Source organism: Prinia subflava, chromosome 1, assembly GCF_021018805.1.
Source record: "Prinia subflava isolate CZ2003 ecotype Zambia chromosome 1, Cam_Psub_1.2, whole genome shotgun sequence".
Lineage (NCBI taxonomy): Eukaryota > Metazoa > Chordata > Aves > Passeriformes > Cisticolidae > Prinia > Prinia subflava.
In genome coordinates, this window is record NC_086247.1 from 85,248,483 (window position 1) to 85,268,011 (window position 19,529).

General features: G+C 44.1%; 1 protein-coding gene across 4 annotated transcripts in view; it reads right to left on the reverse strand.

Moving 5' to 3' along the window:
- Window positions 1-19,529, reverse strand: part of SLC22A23 (solute carrier family 22 member 23) — a 110,173-nt gene that overhangs the window by 31,288 nt on the left and 59,356 nt on the right. For all 4 annotated transcript variants that reach the window (XM_063401506.1, XM_063401516.1, XM_063401496.1 and 1 more), the window contains one exon: window positions 3,696-3,864. In XM_063401506.1, coding sequence (XP_063257576.1) covers window positions 3,696-3,864 — 169 coding nt within the window. The remainder of the gene's footprint in view (window positions 1-3,695; window positions 3,865-19,529) is intronic.

Here is a 19,529-nt window from a genome sequence, read left to right on the forward strand (position 1 = left end):
GGACTCTCATGGCCAGAGCAGAAGTCCAGTCATGTTCAATAAATCTCACAGCCAGATGCAAAAGTGTCACTTGTTGAGCAACAGCAATGCAGGTTCTTGGGTTGCTGGTGGTAAATACGCTGACTGCAGAAACACACACCAATACTTAAAGTATGAATAATACAGCCATTGACAAATGCATTAAATTGTGAGATGACTAAGTAGCACTGAAAGTATGACCACAAACACAAGCTTGCTTTTTGAACTTCCCGAAGAAGCACTTGGTGTTGCTGAGAATTCAGGCCTTACACAACAGGTGGTGAGAGAGGAGACAGGTACAGACCATCGACAGTCCCAGGATACAAAGGTGAAGTCTCCTCTGTCCTTCTTCCTCAATTAAGCCACATTTATAATGTTTTCTTTGAGGGAAGGGAAAAGGTATAGTTACAGGTGATGTCATTTCATGTTTAGGTTGGAATTTGTGTGATTTCAATCATTAGCATATGTGGGGGTGTGAAAAGTAATACATATTTTTGAGCTAATGTGACAAAGTTCAGCTTTTGGTCACCTTTTGGATCATTCCTTGGGCTTACATTTCCCATCAGCTGCATTGTTTTAAACAGAGCATGACCACAACCCCACTGTGCCACTCCACCCTTTGTTTCCTGTCTCCCTCAGAGCAGTACACCAAGCTCCCTCAGTGCTCCTGCTCCAAGGTGTGCAGACAGATTGTCCGTGGTGATCCACAGCCAGTGCTCGCACTCCTTCCTGCTGAACTCAGTATTTTCCGTGCATAACTGGTTGACAGTCTGCTACCTCCTCCATCAGCAAGGAAAAGACCGTGCTTTTATAGTCAAGGAAAAGAACCAAGGGTGAGGTAGGGTTAAACTTTCATCTCCTGTTCCACAGCTGCTGCCTGGGAGAGGTGAGGGGGATGACTGGAAGGCACACTGGGGAAAAAAGATCTTAAGTTTGAGAAATCCTAAGAGGAGAGAAGAATCCTTGACAAAGACCAGGAAGGTACCACATGTAACTGGAAGGAGAACTGTGATTCTGCGCAGGTGGATGGAAAATAAATGCCCATGGAAAAGTGGGAATGTCTTGTCAGTTGAGGGTCTGCCTCAGGTCAACAAACCCTACTTGTTGCAACTTTGTGTCTTGGTGTAAGAAAATCTTATCTAAAAGCACCAGAAAAGAACCAGCCACTCCTTTCAGTTTGGGTTACAATGAAGCAGGAGTTCATTTCAAATGACTGATATCTTTACTGACATTCATGGCATCATCCTATCTGGAGCTCCCCTTGTTCCAGGGAGAAGAAATAAGGAGCTCCCCTTTCCTTATGGCTCTAATACACACACACTTGAAAGGAGTCTAACTTCTATTAAATTACCTTTATACACCTGTCACAAACCCCTGTGCCCATGTCTGGCTGCCATGGGTGCCTTTCTGCCCTTCCACAGTGACCCAAGATCCCAGCAAGGGCATCTGCTCTGTACTTGTGTATCCAAGCCCATCTGCCCATCCCTCCTAGACAAATCCCTTTTCCCCCACCCACCCCCAGCTTCCCAATCCACTCACCCATGCACCTCCTGGGGACAGTCTAGCCTGCCCCGTGCATGTGGCCGACAGAAGAACAAAAGCACAGGTGGGAAGAGGGCTAAGCCCCAGCCTGGAGGGGCAAACAGCACTCTCACAGCAGGAGATGGAAGCAAGGAGAGTGCAGAGGAAGGAGGAGGCAGTGCAGGGGCCATTTACAGCATCTGTTATTGGGCTCACTGCTTTGGGTACATGATGGGGAATTAACAAGCAGAGCAGTTTTCCAGTTCTTCTTTTATTACCAATCAGCCAGTTTTCCTCCTTTATCTGTAACACATGCTGTGGGTCCACGTTCCGTTCGGAAGGAAAGAGAGAGGTAATAAAATGGCAACACTTCCCAGAGAATATGCAACAGATGGAAGCAAAGAGCCTAAGAGAAAAGTACATACTGTACTGACAATATAATTAAAGAGGCATCCCAACCAAGGTTCATTTCTGCAAATGCAAAAACCTGATCCTAGGGCTATTACCACTATTTATCAAGTTGCTGTGTTCCACAATATATAAGGGGGACTTATTGGCTTGGTTTTCCTGCCCTGCCCAGCTTAAAAGCCACAGAGCTCTTGCAGATTATAGAATAATTTTTAGCATTTCCTGTCCCTTTCAACGTCACTCAGCAATGACCTCCCAACAGCCAAGTGAGAGACCCTGCCAAAGCCACCCGGTAAACGTGTGGCCTCCAGAAGACTGCTGAGGGATGCTGTTATCCATGCCATCCCCCATGTTCATTAGGCATCTCCACACTTCTGTGCCATCCTTTTGGACAAAAGTGTCTGTAAATATTCTGTTTGATACTGTGTTTTATCCGTGGTGGACAATAGGTATTTCAGCTGGCGGGCATTACTACATGAATCTTTGGAGCAGACCAGCATATGTATACAGCAGGTAAGGGAGGGAAGAACAGAATCCCAGACTAACAAAAAACCCCTCCACTATTCATCAAGATTAACACTGTCAAGATGAGGCTATTTAAATGTTTTCTGTTGGAATACAGGGGTAACCCCCGCCTCTGCTGTCATTATTTTGCAAGGGACTTGTAACTCTCCTTAGTGTGTATTTTGCCCATGCTGAGGCATGTCTACCTTGGGAATAAGCTGTGAAATCCTTGCTGGGGGTTACCACCATCAACACAGGAGGGCTCTGTAAGAAGTTAATACAAAAATGTAACTGTTAGGTGCTGTAACAAGTTTTTACATGTCAGGCATTACAACTAGCAGCCTAGCTCGCCATAACACATAACAAGCTTGGTCCTCCACAGAGCAGTGGCCTTTTTCCTCATTGTCCAATAACTAACTATTTTAGACTTGTTAGCATTCTTATTGTTATGGTTTTGTACAACACCGCTCTCATAAGCCTCTGTTGTCTTATGCCGCCACTGTGTGTCACTAATAAGACAGAACAACAAAGAAAGATTTTTTGGTGTGTTTATCAAGTCATGATGGGGATGGACCTGGCACTATTACCAAGGTGGAAACCACCCTACTTCTCTCAGGACAGCTGTACCAACACCACAGGGCCACAGGCAGAGAGGAGTGGGACAGTTGGGAGTGGGGAATCCCTTGTAGGAACAATCCCGAGCCACTGCCTGGCACAGACCAACCACCCAGACTTCAGCACAGCATGTGCTAATTTGGGCAAAATCAAGTCCAGTTCAGGGCTGAATACCTCACACACACAAAACATCCAAGTGTGCTCGTTCCAGAGCTGGCAGATGTTATTTGTAACGTTTCTTGGATCAAAGAAACCAACAGTGTCAGTCCAGAACCGCAACATAAGTATTAAGAGAAAATATAGCCGTGCAGTCACAATCTGACAACAGCCAGGCTGGGATGCATCCTCTCAAGAACTATTTTAGTATTTAAAGGGGAAGTGACAGCCAGAATAATAACAATTTCACCTCAGTGAAAGGGGACTATCTCCCAAGTGCCCACAGTGTCGCATATGTGCATGCTACAGCAGATTATGAAGTTATTCTTTCTTATTTCAAGCCTTTGCACAAGGTGAATGGAAGAACAAAGGGAAAGTCTCATATGTATTGTGAAGCACACACACTTCCTGGCAGTGGAGCATCTCCCAGCTCCAGCATCAGGAGCTCATTGGCAGGAGGAAGAAATACTTACACCCAGTAAAACAGCATCAGCAGGAAGGGACAGATGATGACTGCCTGGAGGACCTGCCAGTCCCTGCAGAGGGCAGCCAGCCCTGGCATGAGGAACTGCCCCGCCATCTCGATGAAGCTCGCCACCATGGTGATCATGAACCGGTGCCCGGGAGGACAGAGCTCTATCCCTGAAACACAGAGGACACAGAAAATCAGCCCCCACCAGCAAAGACACCCTCAGAGCATCTCTAGGAAACTTGAAGGGAGTTCGTGTCCTTCAGGAGCTTTGGTCAAAGCAATGCTGAAAGAAATAAATTTTTCTTCCTCCCAAATTTAGGCTCTATAGAAGCCCATTAACAGCTGTCTATAGTGCAAACATTGCAACTCCCATGTAACTGCTGTATCCTCATTGCCAGATTTCCTTCAGTCTCTGCCTAGAGAAGCATTTTACCAAATGATAAGGTGTTTATTTTTAATTAAACACAAGCCAAAGATCTTGGGTCATGCCTTTTCACACTTCTCAGAGACACGACCTGCCTTTCCAAACAATTTGCTGGGAGGTGGAAGAGCACAGCTCTCAGCAGGAGGCAGGCTCCCAGCTCAAACGGGATGCCACCTGCCCACAGCTTAATATGCTCTGACTCAGCCATTTCCAAGCTGGGTTTTGCTGAGTGTGTTGTTTCTGGGTTTGCTTTTCCCAATAGCTTATCTTGATCAACTTTCAAACAAGCCAACCTCCCATCTGTCTAATCCTGCCCCCCATCCTTCCTTTTGCTGTGGGGCAATTTACCACTATCACTGGCATCTTTGGTTGCCTCAGCTGTCTTGTGACAAGTGAGTAGATAAAACTCAGCTCACTAGACCAAATGTCTCCTTAAACCCTGAATTCTGGCTATCTTTATTCAGTCAGAAGACAAATTTATCAGAATCACAGCCTCTCAGGGTTGTTGATTCCCTGAGATTCTCCTTGAGGTTGCTGGTCCCCAAGGTAATAAGGGTTCCCCCAAGGTTGCTGTTCCCTGGGAGTTTCCTCTGGGGTGCTGTTCCCAGGGGTAATAAGGTTTTCAGTCTTCTCTTTGCCCTAAGTGTTTCACACCAGAGGTAGAGACGACAAGCTGAGTCCGCCGGTGCACATTTCCAAGGTTGTTTATTCTTCATTATCTCAGTTCTTTTTCAGCTCTGCCAGGCCTCCCTGGCAGGGTACCTTATCTTAGTTCTTTCTCAGCTCTGCAAGGCGTCCCCAGCAGAGCAGGACACACATCAGACTGGGCGGATCAGAGAGCCCCGCACCTTATGTACAGTACCCCTGACCCAACCACTGTCCAAAATGTACTTTTTATTTACAAAATTGTACCAATACCTACTACCTATGCTAACATGTCGTTTCTACTCTAAACCAATCCTTGAGAACCAACTCAGTAGAAAATGGGAGACGAGAGCAAGAACAAGGAGCACAGGGGCCACTCCCCAATTCCTCTATCTTGTCTCTTCAACCCCATATACTGAGAATCCTAGATTCTACACTTACATTCTATGATAAACTAAATACTACTTATTTTGAATTCTCTCAGCTTGTGATTCTTCATACAATGTGGGCATCCACTCCCATGGCCAGGGATCAGAGGCAGTGTCCTCCTGGGCTCTGTGTGAGGCTGGCTGACCCCCCTGTACAGATCCCAGACCCCCCTGTCTGGTCTCCAAACCCTCCAGGGTGGCCAGAGGAATGTTCTAGACTCCAACAACAGCTTAACAACAAAACTTCAGAAAGTCACAGAAGAAATAGCAAAAACAAAAATTTAACTGGCCCATGGATTTTTTTCACTAGTAAGATTGCAATAGAAGCCTCTGTTTCATATTTCCCATTTGCCCACATTCACTTGCACAGACTAATACTTTAGCTCAATAAACCTGTCACAAATGTTGTGTAACACTTATTGGAATGCTGACACAGAAAGAGACCTGTAAACATTCCTGATATGTGGCTGTCAGCATAGCTGCTTTTCTATGAGGTGTTTCCTATGGTGGTTTTAAATTAGAATTTAATGGTTATTAAAAATTTAACTGAAAAGCTGTAAGAAAATAGGAAGAGATGACAGCTGCTCCTTCATTCACTCTCTAACCTGCAGTTTGCATTTATCACTGTAACACAGATTTAAACTAACTGACCAGAAACTAGCTTGTAGATCAAATGTAGGATTAAACACCACACATTTTGCTCCCTTTCTTTTCAGCCAATGCAAAAACTAGCAATGGATTTTTGCCAATACAAAAGGAAAATGTATCTGTTGTCAGGCAGCCCAAATTTTCATTAGCCTAACCACAAACACAGCAGCTTTGGAAACCAAAGGGGGAGAAAAAGCCCTCAAAGACTCTCACATGCTATAAAAGACTTTTACATTTTAATTTGGTAAACAAGATTAAAACACAGAGCTCCTTATTACATTAATATGGTTTCATTCTTACTAATGAAGTACCCCAAGCCTAGGAATTTTTTTTTCTGTGCAAAGAGGTCACTTCCGTTTTATTTCTCCAATCTCCAAATATAAAGTGCTTCTGTTTGTTTTTTTAAACCTTAAAGTCACAGTTACTCACACTCCAATATTCCTTCATTAAGTACAAGGTCGAGTTTTGTTGCTATAGAAACAGGAAGTCTGCATTAGATATTTAAGGCTTTGGCATTTTAATTGCATTGCTCAGGTTAGTATCAGGTAAAAATAAAAATAACCAAGGTATCAACCTGTATATAAAGTCAGGAAGAGGTGACCAAATAATAAAAGTATATTTTATTAAGTCACTGGTGCACAGTAAGAAACTCTACATGCAGCAGTTATTCATTGTATAGAAAGGAAATAGCTTCAGAGATTGTTTAGCATCTATTTTCTTCTCTGGATTATCACATGCATATGATCAGTTTCTGCCCTTTCCTCTTAAAAAGCTGGAGATGACAAAAAAATAATCCCTGCTGTAGCTGGGTGAGCGTGACTTTCAAGCAACACCAGCAGCATACGAAATACCACATCTCTGTCGAAATGTTTTACATATTAGGGCAGCCTACTGACTTTCCAACATATCTGCCTTCAATTTTATATGATAAAAGATTCAGCACCGCGGTTTTTAGCAAGCATCTCTCAGTCAAGCCTTTCCCAGCTCTGCAGCAAAGCCACCCTCGGCAGCAGCCTTGCCCCAGCAGCAGGACAGGCCCCCAGCTGATGGGGGTCTCTGCAGTGCAACCATTTCCACCCGGTTCAGGTGATGAAACCACCACTCAGACAAAATCACTATGAGACTGAGATGAGCTTTACCCACCCATGGCAAATGGAGCAAGCAAGCTCCAGCTCCCCCAGTCAATGAAAAAGTTTCCATCTCAATTACTTTGTGGAGCATGGAGCAAACCCTGGTCATACACACTAACCACGGAAACTATCATTAATATGGAAAACTCCCAGATACATCCATTTGCTCTACTTTGAAGATTTCGTGGGGGCAAGGAAACACACATAAAGGATTTTGCTTCCTTCCCCAGCATTTCTACTCTATTCAGCACAGAGCAGCAGATCCAACTCAGAGACCTAATTTCCCTAAATCCCAGGCAAGTGATCCTATGGACAAGTTGAAACCTGCATGCAAATCCGTCCTGCAGTGCTCGGGCAGTGAAACCAGGCGTGCCCAGGACACACGGGACAGACTCTCACAGTCAATAGGGGCCCAGCAACAGCGACAAACACGCTGGGCCCAGCCAGCCCCCAAGGCAAAGCTGCTGCAGGCACAGCCCGGCCCGAGGGCAGCTGCCTTACCGCAGGTGTGATCCAGGGCTGGCCCCGCAGGCAGCCCGGGCGCTGAACACGTCAGGCCCAGATTTGCACGGCATATTGCACCTCTGGTGGGAAAGGGGGGAGCCGGGTCCTGGGGCCAGACGTGTCTGCCCACGAGCACTCAGGCTCGCCGGGGTGTGAGTGAGGAGCTGCTGGAGAATCTCTGCAGCGCCCCGGGGGCTCAGCCCCACTGCCTTGAGCAGGAGCTCACTGCCCTGGCCTCAGCAGAGGGAGGCATGGTAAAACCACAGGTCAGACAACAGGCTAACCACTGCAAATGCAGCAGGCACTGGTGACAAGATGCACAAGGACTTGACATCAGAAAGGGCAAAATGTCTTTGCTAACAGCTTCTCTCCCTGGGAGTGGGATGAACAAACTGGGCTGGTATCCTTTAAAACAGTTTTTCAGGCAACCTCTTCTGAAAAGAAGATGGGAAAGTGAGATAAAATCACATAAGAATGCCACAGCCTGACATCTGAAATGCTGTCCTCTCCCCTTTCCAACTGGTTTTTCTCTCCCATCCTCTCCACCTGCAGCTATGGAAGGAGCAGTCTATGAACACACAGACAGGAGAGTGGGAAGAACTGCAGTATTACCAGGTTAACATCAGCTCACATAGCCACAGTGCATGGCCCTGCATAGACCACCTCCCCCAAATCCCACCCGGCAAGCTGTCACTGCCATGGAGGGACTGAGAGCCACATCCTGTCTCTCCTTTCTCACTTGATCTCACATTTGCACATTGGTAACAATCTGTTTCAGATTTCAGAAACCCTCTCGTTTGTCTTAAAAGGCTGACATTTATTCTCAGAATATTTGCACAAGGATGAAAGACAAATACTTCTATGTAAAAAAAAAATAAAGAAGTTAAGTCATTTGCAAACAGCATATCAAGAGGAAAAAGAGGCTACATCACACTGCTTGAACAACTCTGTAACATTCACTCACCCTTCTCCAGACACAAAGACAAAGAAATTCCTGTTCTGCAGCCCAAGTTTTAGCTCCATCTAAAACCACAAGGTAGCAGCCTTTTGTGCCTTCCCAGTGCTCTCTCCCTGCCCAGTTTCCATCTGTGAGCCACCAAGACTGTAATTATATAGGAGTATCCCTTGGAGAAAATGGCCAAGACAAAGCACCTGAAGTCTGGCCAACAGCATTCACACTGAAAAAAATCCCCAAGGAGAGTCTGATTCTAGATTCACACTCACAGTTGCACATTATATTAAAAAAAACCCAAACAAAATCCCCCAGTTTCTGTCAGTTTCCCCTTTATTACTGCACACCCAAATGCTCTTAATTCCTTCCATCTATGCACCCATCTGAGATGTTCCTCTGCTTCAAAAGGGAGGATAAAAATGAGACTCAGGTGAAAAACACTCATAATTTGAGAAGAATTCTCTGGCAACACAGCTTTAGGTGTAAAATGTGGGACACCAGAAATTCACAGTGGCAGTAACAGCCTGCAGCACACCAAGGCTGTGTTTGCCTCAGCCCCAGCAGTTCTCTGCTCAATCAAGTCAAGCGCAGGATGTGACCTTCAGAAAGAATTTTGCATTTGGACTCTGCTTTTCATCAGAGCACAAAAGGAAAGAAAAAACCGTCCAAGTGTATTTCGTTTCCCAAGCTGTTCAGCACCTCCAGCACGTCCCACCACCTCTGTGCTCCCTGAGGTCACCCTTCTGGCACCACGAACTCTGCCACCTCCGCCACAGTGATCTTGAAGACTGCTGGGATGTGACCCTGTCCCTGCTGCTGCTGTGTTTCCTAATTCCCACCAAGCTCTCTCAAACCTCCAGGACCTTGTTTTCCACCAACACTCTCTGTGGGATTTGCCCTCTGCTGTAAACAAATCATCTCACTGGATACTCCTAGAATAATACAGCCCCCAGACTAGCTTTTGGCTAGCTGACCAGATAAAATTGCAGCAAAAACTATCAATAACTCCCAGACAAGTTTGCATCTGGCTGCTAGGGGGACAGGAAAATAAAATCCAGCATATCTGCTTATATACAGAAATTTCCCCTTGGTTACTAGACACAAACTTCCCAGAGCTGCAAGCCCTACCCATGGGCGACGCAGACTTCTCATCTCTCAATTAGCACACTTCTGATTCAGTCCTGGCTGAAGTGGCCCAGGCTAAGCCAGCACTCACTCCTGCATGAATTTAGACAAGGAGCACATCATCCTGATTGTCTTTGCTGTCACCAGAAGGAAAGAAGCATCACGTGTAAATACAGTTTATTAGGGAGCAGCAAATGAAGTAACTCGAGGAAGTAAAGGTTATCACACACACTGCAGTGCACAGACAACCACCAATTGATGTAAGCACAGGACAGAGACAGAGTGAAAGGGAAGGAGAAATCTAATTTCCTCTCTGGAGAAATCCAATCCACTGCCAAGAAAAAAGAACAGTAATAGACTGAACCTCCAACAGTCGAGTAATAGTATTCTTTTCCCCCAACAGCACATCAGGACAGAAGTTACTCTAAAATACTCCTGTGAAGTGACACAGGTGCTCCTTCAAAGACGCTTTTCTACACATCATCAATTTGGTGAGAGTTCTTTCAAACACATGCTAGCCCACCATTTAATTAACACATTTCATATGTGTCAAATCAGTCGCCTGAGCACTGACATAAGCTGAGCTGACGGAGCCGTCAGGCTGGCACCAGGGCGGGCAGCCAGCACCACACCTCACCAGATGTGCAGCAGCACACAATTTCTGACCTCAATAGATAGCCTGGATCTACTGGATGAAGCCATCTTGATAGGGAAATATCTAATCAGAACAGATTTCTTTCTTATGGAAACTAGATCAGATGATCATTTGGTATACAAAGATCAGGACACTGCCAAAACTGATGCCAGGCAAAATACCCTTTAGATACACTATAGAGCCTCACAGAGAGGCATAGCATGGAAGAAGTAAATATAGCTACACCTCTCATGCAAAATCCAACTAAAACACAAGGTAAAACCTTTCCTCTCTTTACTTTCCACACGCCTGACTTGCTGCTGTAAAGCACAAACGAGTAACACACCATCCCTATTTCAGGTCTGGTACTGCTCAACTGCATCAGGGTATTTCAGGAGGAGCTCTCCTCTGAATCGCAGACAGTCTGTAGCTACCCACAGGCAGAGGGTTTAGACCACAAGCATGGAGCTAGGCTGGATTCAATGCAGGGTGTTTACTCAATCCCCATCAACTACGCTGCAGGAGCTGTGGACTTCCCATGCACAATGTATACGCAGCAGGGCAGGGCAGGGCAAGGCTGCCCTCGGCTCCTCCAGGGACAGGAGAGCCTGAGCAGAGGCTGCCTGACCAGTGTGTGGGATGCAGAGATGTCTGCAACCATGCCCTAGATGCAAGCTGTCTCCCAATGAGCATCAGTGGCAGAGAAGGAAGCACGTGTCATTCCTTCCTTCATCCCATGGCATCTGTATTTGCCAAGTTTTACATTGCACAAGACAAACAACATCTTACAAAACAGACGGCTGGCTGCATAAGAAACCTTTAACACACCATGCTGCCTGCCATTCACAAAGCAATAAACCCAAAGAAATGTTAAATCACATTTGAGGTACTGCAGTTGCCATCTATCCTACTTCCAGAGGAGAATCTGCAGCATCTCTGCAGCTCCCAGCCAACACTGACTTTTGGTGACAGCTCCTGTACATGAATAACAGTATTATGAAACAAGGAGAATGCCCCTGGAAACCTAAACAGCAGTGACAAAGACCGTGAGGAATGGGTAGATACACAACACACTGATTTCAGTATAAAGATGACTTAATTTAAATGCAATTAAAAAGTGATTGAAAAGCTTTACCATGACATATGCTTTTATATATGTTAATTGCCACCTACAGAAAAAAGTCTTATCCACCTCCAGTCTAAAATTTCCTGCTCCCCTTAACATACTCTCCAAACTCATACAAATATTTGTTTATTTTTGCAAAAAACTAGGACTGCACAGAAATATATGGGACTCTTGCTTCATCCAAAAAGGTGGCTTTCTCTAAAGGAAATGCACAATTGGTCACAGCAACGCTTTGCAAACCTAACACCTCTGCTGTTCACAACAGCTGGTGCCTTTTCTCTTAGCAGGATCTAAATCATTACTGACATATTTTTGACAGGAGTGTATGAGAGGAGCTGAAACAAAAACTGATGTGAGATGTATCAGAGGAGTTCATTTTCTTTGATGCCTTAGTTGAAAGGGATCTGCATCTGTATTTGTTAGCGAATTTTTAACAATATTGTATCTACTTAAAATAAGAACAGAGAAGAAATTCAATAGCTGGAAGTCTGTACATCTCCTAATTTGCCAACTGGCAAACAATATTCCAACAGCAGCTGCTTCAAAAGCTCAGTTTGCAACTTCCAGATGGAAGATGGTCCTCAAAGAAGCAAGAACAAAGAGATAGCCTAACACCTTGTTTCAGGTCTATTAAACACTTCCCAGCTCACTGAGACAGCAAGGCAGTCCCTATCTCTGCAAGCACTGATCCCACATGAGGTGCTCCTCCAAGAAGGATTTTTTTTGCCATTACCATCATGCTGTTGGATGAGTGAATAGATGCACTGAGCCCTGGATTTGAGCACATTGTCAGAACTGCATATTGCTAACAAGAATTTGACACGGGAGACTTGAGCTGGTTGCAGCCTAGCTTATCAAACAGAAAAGACAAGCACGGAAGAAAACGAAATGCAGGAGCAAGATATGTACTTAGCATTTTTTAGGTCATAATAAAGCTTTGCCTGCCCTGCACCCCCTCCCTCAGATCAAAAGGAGACAGCTTGTCTGAAGCATCTCACATCCAGAGGCACAACTCTGGGAAAGCACCTTTCATGTGTGTCAACTTCATAACAAGCCCTCCGTGGGCTTAGACACACAGAATCTGAGCAAACATTGGGTGCTGTTTATTAAACTCTCATAAATACAATTGTAACCCTACATACATGTGCATATATACAACCATACACACACATTTATGGATATGTGCATATGTACACACCCACATAACTGTAAAGGCAAAAGCCTCTGGTTCCTTTCCCTCCCCTGATCCCTTTGTGATGTCAGAAGCAATCAGTGCAAATGAGGGTGATGCCCTGAATAACCCATCCCATCCCAGGAGACCCGAGTTGCTCAGGTGGCATCACCGTGTTGGGGACAGCGCGGAGCCGGGCAGCGCTGGCTGAACGCGCGTGCCGAGGGCCAGCAGCAGTGCAGGCAGTTTAATCAAAAGCAATTAGCGAGCCTCTCTGTGAAAACCATCACACATTTGGCCCCCAGGGCACCCTCGCTTTTAAAGATTTATTCCACACACTCTGGATAGATATTTAATGAACACTGTGAAAGGGGAACTGCAGGGATGCAGAGCCAATGAGCTGCTATATTTTGCGTGCTTTAAGAATTCACTGGAGAAGGAGGTGCCACTCAAGACTGAGGGGTGACTTTTGCATTAATAATTCTCTGTCTCCAGGGTTCAGCATTAACCCTGACACAACTCTGGGGAAGACAAAGGCAGGCAGGCAGACAGAATTGGGATGCCCACCCAACAGGAGAGAACCTTGCCAAACACTTCACACAACCACTGTGCCTGAATAAGAACAGGCAGGGTAGCCCATGGTCAGATCTCCTGTAATTTTAAATCTATGAGGATACAAAAAGAAAAATGAGGCTGTAGTAATACATAGATGGTGAGAAAACTTCTGATAAAAAACCAGAGAGTGCACAGTTTGAAGTAATAGAGATACTGTTTTTCCTATTCCATTTCCCAATGAGCTTTTATTTCCAAGTAACTTTCCCATAAGGGAAGAAAAAAATATTTTTTCTAGGGCACAAAGAGGAAAGATCAGTGAAGATTTCCTTTTGGTCAACTGATTTTAAAAGGAAAAAGATATGACATCCAACCTTGGGAAAAAACCTGTTTCCTGAAGCAACGAAAACTGTATTTTTCATTCAAAATCAAGTCTTAAGCATTTGGTTACAGGCTTTTACTCCTTATGTTAAATGCATCATCTCCATGCTGTAGAGAACACTTTCCACCACTCTGTGCACATGGAGTGCTCTGTACGGTGGGCTTTGCTTGTGGCTGGTCTGTGGGCAGTTCTGCAGTGAAGAGTGGAATCCAGTGGGCCCAGTGCCAGTGCACAAAACTTGTCAGGGAAAGAGCATTCCCTTCCCAGCCCTCTCCAAGCACATCTCTGTTTCAAGCCAAGGGTAACTCAGCAGGCTAGCACCTGTAGGTACACACACAGAGGTGAACACCGTGGAACATCCCTCACGTGCCGTTGTCACATACATCATGAAATGACCTCATAATTGCTAAAGCTTAAATATTCCTTAAATTTCTTCCTTGCTATCTTTAAAAATACCACGTGTGAAAGGTTTTTTCCTGTTAAGTACCAGAATTCATTGATTTGGTAAAACCTGATCAGACAGTGAAGAAATTAAAAAGGGAATTTGCATTACAATGCCTCCACCATCTCATATTTCCATGTAAATTGCTATGCTAAAGATGTCTGTGCAATAGCAAACCAGACCACCGAGAAACATCCACTGGGATTCAAAGTTTATCCAGAACCAACCCTGAAAAATGTGTGAGTTTATTCAAGGGTTTCTCACAGTCAAGATGAGCATGTAGCTTCATCAGTTTCAAATACTAATATATCCTGTTAAAACTGGGATAAGAGATAAATGTTTTCATGAATGATGGAAAGCCTCCTCTTGCTTTGCAATAACTTTGAGAAGAGAAAGACCATGTTTCTTCACATCTTCCTTCCATGGAAGCTGGCAAGCAGGCTGGGAAATAGATGGATCTTCTCGAGTAGGAGCCATCCCCCCATGGGTATGTTCGCGTTTCTGCGGTGAAAGGCCCCTTTCAAGAAAACTCCTGCCACTTACAGAAGAGCTCAAATATGGCAACACTTGCTGAATTGTTCCAAATAAAACTAGAATGAATTGCTCAGCTAATTAATAACCCAACATTAAAAGGAAACCAAGCTCCTTGGAAAGAATCCAGCTGCAATTCATGAAAGCGGATTTCACTTGTTTCGATTACAACCGCAGTAGACTTGGTACACATCACAGCTACAGCTAAAACTGTGAAGATATATGCCCACATCCGCACCTTGAGAAATGAATTTCTGTTCACCTTCCCTTAGCAGTACTTAACTATTTCTCTATGTGAATTTCTGTTTCAAATGCAAGCTCCTGTTAGGCAGAGCTTCGCTGTACCTGTGATGGTACAAAGCCAAAGATAAGAGCTGTGGGTAGAGGTGAAGCTGTCCAGGAGACCACCCAGCAGAGCCTGGTGAAGGCTTCACCTTGCCAGGTACAGTCAAGCTGTACTCTTAAGGTCAAAGGAGCTTAGGGAGTTCTGTCTGCAGTAAGTTCTGCTACTGACTTTGAAGACAAATGCACACTGCAAGCAGGTTCTCCATGATTTGTATTTTTGTTTGTGCATCAACACTTAGATTGCTTGTAGTACATAAATGGCAACATAAATTTTATGTGCTGTTTCTTATGCAAGGGTTGCAATCTTGTGTGGTGTTAGATAACCCCTGCTCAGAGAACAGTTTCAGGTGCTTCAAAAAACCTCCAATATTTATCACACTTCTGTAGCAAGAGAATAATGTATAGAAGATGAGAGAATGAGAAAGAATGACAGAAAGAATATTGTGGTCATGGGAGGGGAGAGAGATATTAACAGAAGGATTGCCCCTGGCTCATCATATCAGATTTCCTTCCCACACAGCTTTGAATAAATCATTCCATTGCTTGACACAACAGAAATAATTCAGTTACTGTTTCCAAATTTTCCTTTGTGTCTTCTTGTAGAGCCAGCAAGGGGATAAAAAAAGGGCCAGACTGGAAAAGTACAGGAGCTGAGATACAATTTTCAACTCAAACACCAGTTTGCTTCCTAACCATATTCAACCACAAAAAGGAACGTGGGCAACACATGAGAATTCCTATCCATGAGAAAAATGCTGAGAGATGGAAGGAAAAAAGCCTTTGTGGCTGATGCTGCCTTTCCTGGTGGATCCTCAGCACGCCCATGCAGGGCTCAGACACCACCACATCCCAGGGCAGGCACACAGCAAACCTGAGCACACTGTGGGCATGTGCTCCTCCTGGCAACACAGGAGTGTCTCAGGGCTTGACTGTTTCCCAGATCAGGCAACCACACATCCAACAGAACATGAAACACTCCCCACCAGTCCTGAGCAGCACCAGGCACAGGGCCTAAGGGCAAAGCTGACTCCAGGAAAGGAGGGCAGAGCCCTTTGCCAGACCATTCACATCACAAACCTACAAACTGCTTTCTCAAACACTTGTGGGAACAAGGAGGAATTGATTCCTACCTACAAACCTATCTAACAAGTTGCACAGTCTGATTAGGAAAACCACTACATACCTTATATCCAGATTTTACTAAGTTACCACCTAAAGAACTATATCCAAAAGGTATTCTGGGTTACGTGGGAAGTAAACATAACTAAATCTGAAAGATATGTTTTTGATGAAACCAAGTCTGTGGACACGTAATTTGAAAATTTAATGTTCACTTACATTTGTATATGTTTACAGAAGAAGAGAAGACAAAAACTGCTCCCCTGTTTTGCTGAGTGATGCTTCTAACCAAAATTAGAATTTCTCCATACCCCTAGAGAAAGCTGCTGCACAAGGCTGTCTGGCCCTGGACAGTAAACAGGTCTCTTTACACATCCCTGTCCACTTGCACAACATTCCCAGACACAGGGAAGGTTTAATGACCATTTCCTCATCTGAAAACAGGGCCAGAGCTGGAGGAACTGGAAAACTTGGGATTCAGGCTGGAACCACTGAGCACTTGGTCTGCTCCAGATGGCTCCTGAGGGTTTTGCATGGGGAAGCACCTTCCTTCACACTGCCTGCCTCAATACAGAACACCAAATTTAAGCTCAGGTTTTAAAGAATGGAGCCTTCTGTTATTATCACTACTTGCTTATTTTAATAGCAATATGAGGCTATATATGGCTATGTCACAATGAAATACAGAATTTAGAAATCAGAGCTACAAAATTAAACAACTAAATAACAATTCAGTTAAGCCATTTCTTCAGCCACTTCCTCACATTTATAAATTAGCCAGATGTTTCTGGAAGGAAGCAGGACTATCTTTTCTACCAAGAGTATGAATAGACAGAAGTAAACAAAAAACTCCCTTCTTTTCTAAATAAACCTACTTCCTTTCCAGCTCTTGCCCAAAGGAGAGGAAATATCAGGCATTCACAAAGGCTGGGCGACATAATGCCCTGACTTGCTCCAGATGAGTGAGGTGATATCTGCATCAGAAATCACAAATGTGGGAGCAGCCCAAGCCACACAGAACCTGAGATTTATACACAATCTCAGCACCGTGCTGGGAGAGGGCACAGGCACCACCTTATCCCAGAGCAGCAGGTGGGGAAGAGTCCTGTAATTTTGCTTGCTCTGCCTCTTGCACCCATTGTGCAGAACCAGTGCACTGGTGGTGAAATAAAAAATGACCTTTTCAGGAATAAAAAAAATTCTAAGCAGCTAATTAGCTTTTGCCCTCTGTTTCACTCTTCGGCAAGAGGCCCACAGCTCCCAGCGCACCGAGATGTGCTGTCATACAGTAAAGCTCACTCCCCTGCCCTCACCCCCCTGCTTGTATTTTCCAGCATTCACTGCCCAAGGGTAAATTGCCAGTAAACACAGAGGATGAGTGCTCCAACAACACACAATCAGCCTCCAACAGTTTCACTACCAGTAATGAGTTTCCCTCAGCCCAAAATCCAGACATCCCACACCTGCACCTTTGTCTACACAGAATGAAGCAATTCCCATAACCTTCACCCTGAGGTGGTTTCTCTTTAAACCTGACCAGGAGATGCTGCTCAGATCACTTTGCACCTGAAGCGGTAGGGCTATAAATAAACACATCCACAACACGGCCTTGTACTCACACACATTTGATTAAAATAAAGTCAACTAAAAGGCAGACTTTTGCCGTTTCAAAGGCAAACACTTTTGAAATGGAAACAAATGGATGCAGAAAGACTGAGCATTTGAAAGACAGAATTTCTGAGCTAGTTACTGTCAAGCTGCCATCTCCATTGCTGTCCTGGTATCACCAGCTACATTTCTGCATAATCACACAAAGAAAAATCAAAGCACAAAGAAAATACTAATTTTTCAGAGGGTGTAGAATTAAAAACAACACATCAGTATAATAACAATAACACCACCACCACCCAGGGACAACTTAACCACATTAATATATTTACTCATGCCTGGCAGAAAGTGGTATCCCAGCCCCTAAAAGGAGAAGACAAACACTGGTAAACAAAACCAGAAGAAAGCAAATCATCAGCCCCTGCCTTGCCCCAGGCTGGCAACAAAGTTCACTGGCAGGCTGGAGATGGCTGAGCCTTGTCACTTGTGGCATTCCTCCCTTTAAGGGAACTCAGTTTATAGCCAATTTCAGAACCCCAGACATGAGAAATTGGAGACACTGATAGGTTTTAGGCAGCATGGTTTGGTTCTAATACTGACCCCACTGACTGGCAAAGAATCATCTGCAAACAACAAGGAAGATTAAGATCTGAACTGTGGCAGCAACTTAATTTCCAAATCCTTCTGCAACACAGGAAAACTCCCTGTGCAGTTCACCACACAGAGGAGAGCAGGGAGCAAAAATATCCAAGCTGTGTTCAAAGAAGGAAAAGCGTAGGCATGCAGGGCTTGCACTGATTTATTACTGGCTTATCACTAGCTAACATATAAAACCAACTATAAAAGCAACAGATGTAAAATATTTTCTATTTTAAAAATCATTGCACACTCTTCTTTCCTAGAAGGTACAAAGACTCAGAGCTGACTTCTCAATTTGAACAAATGCCTGCACAAGCATAACAGAGAGAGAATACATTCAAGAGGAAGAAAAAAACAGCCTAAACCCAGACTTGCTCTCCCTCACCTAATCAAAAATAATGTAACAAGGGTCCTTGCACTCAAGTACAGGTCCTAAATATACAAACTCTAAGTTTAATTTTTTGGGAAATGGAATTCTTTGACAGAGGTATGCAAAATAAATAACAATGTTTGAAATTGTTGCTAATAAGGACAACTTCATGTCTAAATATTAAAAATATTTTATCACATTTAAAGCTCTAAGCTTAACCATTAATTTTCATTCATCAAACCAGATTCAATTGCCTGTTAAAAGGATCTTCCCTTTTACTCAGTAGTCAATTATTCATTAACCTCCTAGAAACATTCAAAGAAGGCACAATTTATTTCAGAGACAGATAGGAATTTGTAATTATAAAGATACCTGATTTTTTTTATGACAGAAACAAAACATGAGGCAACCAGACACCTAACTGACCAACATCAGAATGAGTGCCAGAAAAATAACTTTGTGTGTGATTTTTGATATTGAAAGGCCCATATGATCACAGCATCTGCAAACATTTTCAGCTAATGAAAGTATGCCCAGCAGGCATCTTACATTAAAACCACTCCTGCAGCCTGTGAAATAAGTTAGCCTGGACCCAGCTCTTCAGTTATGCTTCCACTCAGTGACTGACCACACCATTTCTGCTTCACAAAACATGTTGGATGTTAAAGAAGCCAAACAGACATTTGTACCACTGCAAGCATCACCGAATGCAACAGACAAGGCTTAATTAAAACAAGAGTACAATGTATCTCCAACCACCCTAAGAATATATTTCTCTTGATTATATCTCTCACCACCAGGTATTTCACATCAAACAGGAGAAAGTGTCTCAGTTCCAGCCTCTTCCTTCCATGGTTTCACACACAAACCACTTAATGACTATGTGCTGTAGCACATGCAGTCAGTTAATATTTACCCACACTTCCACTACCTACCTTGTATCACCAAAGGAGCCTAACACAAAAACTACTGACTCTCAACACATGCATCAGTCTCTTCCTGTTTGCTTAGGGGCTGCCAGCTCCTGGGGCAGGGCAGCTTTGTACAAATCCACTGCAAT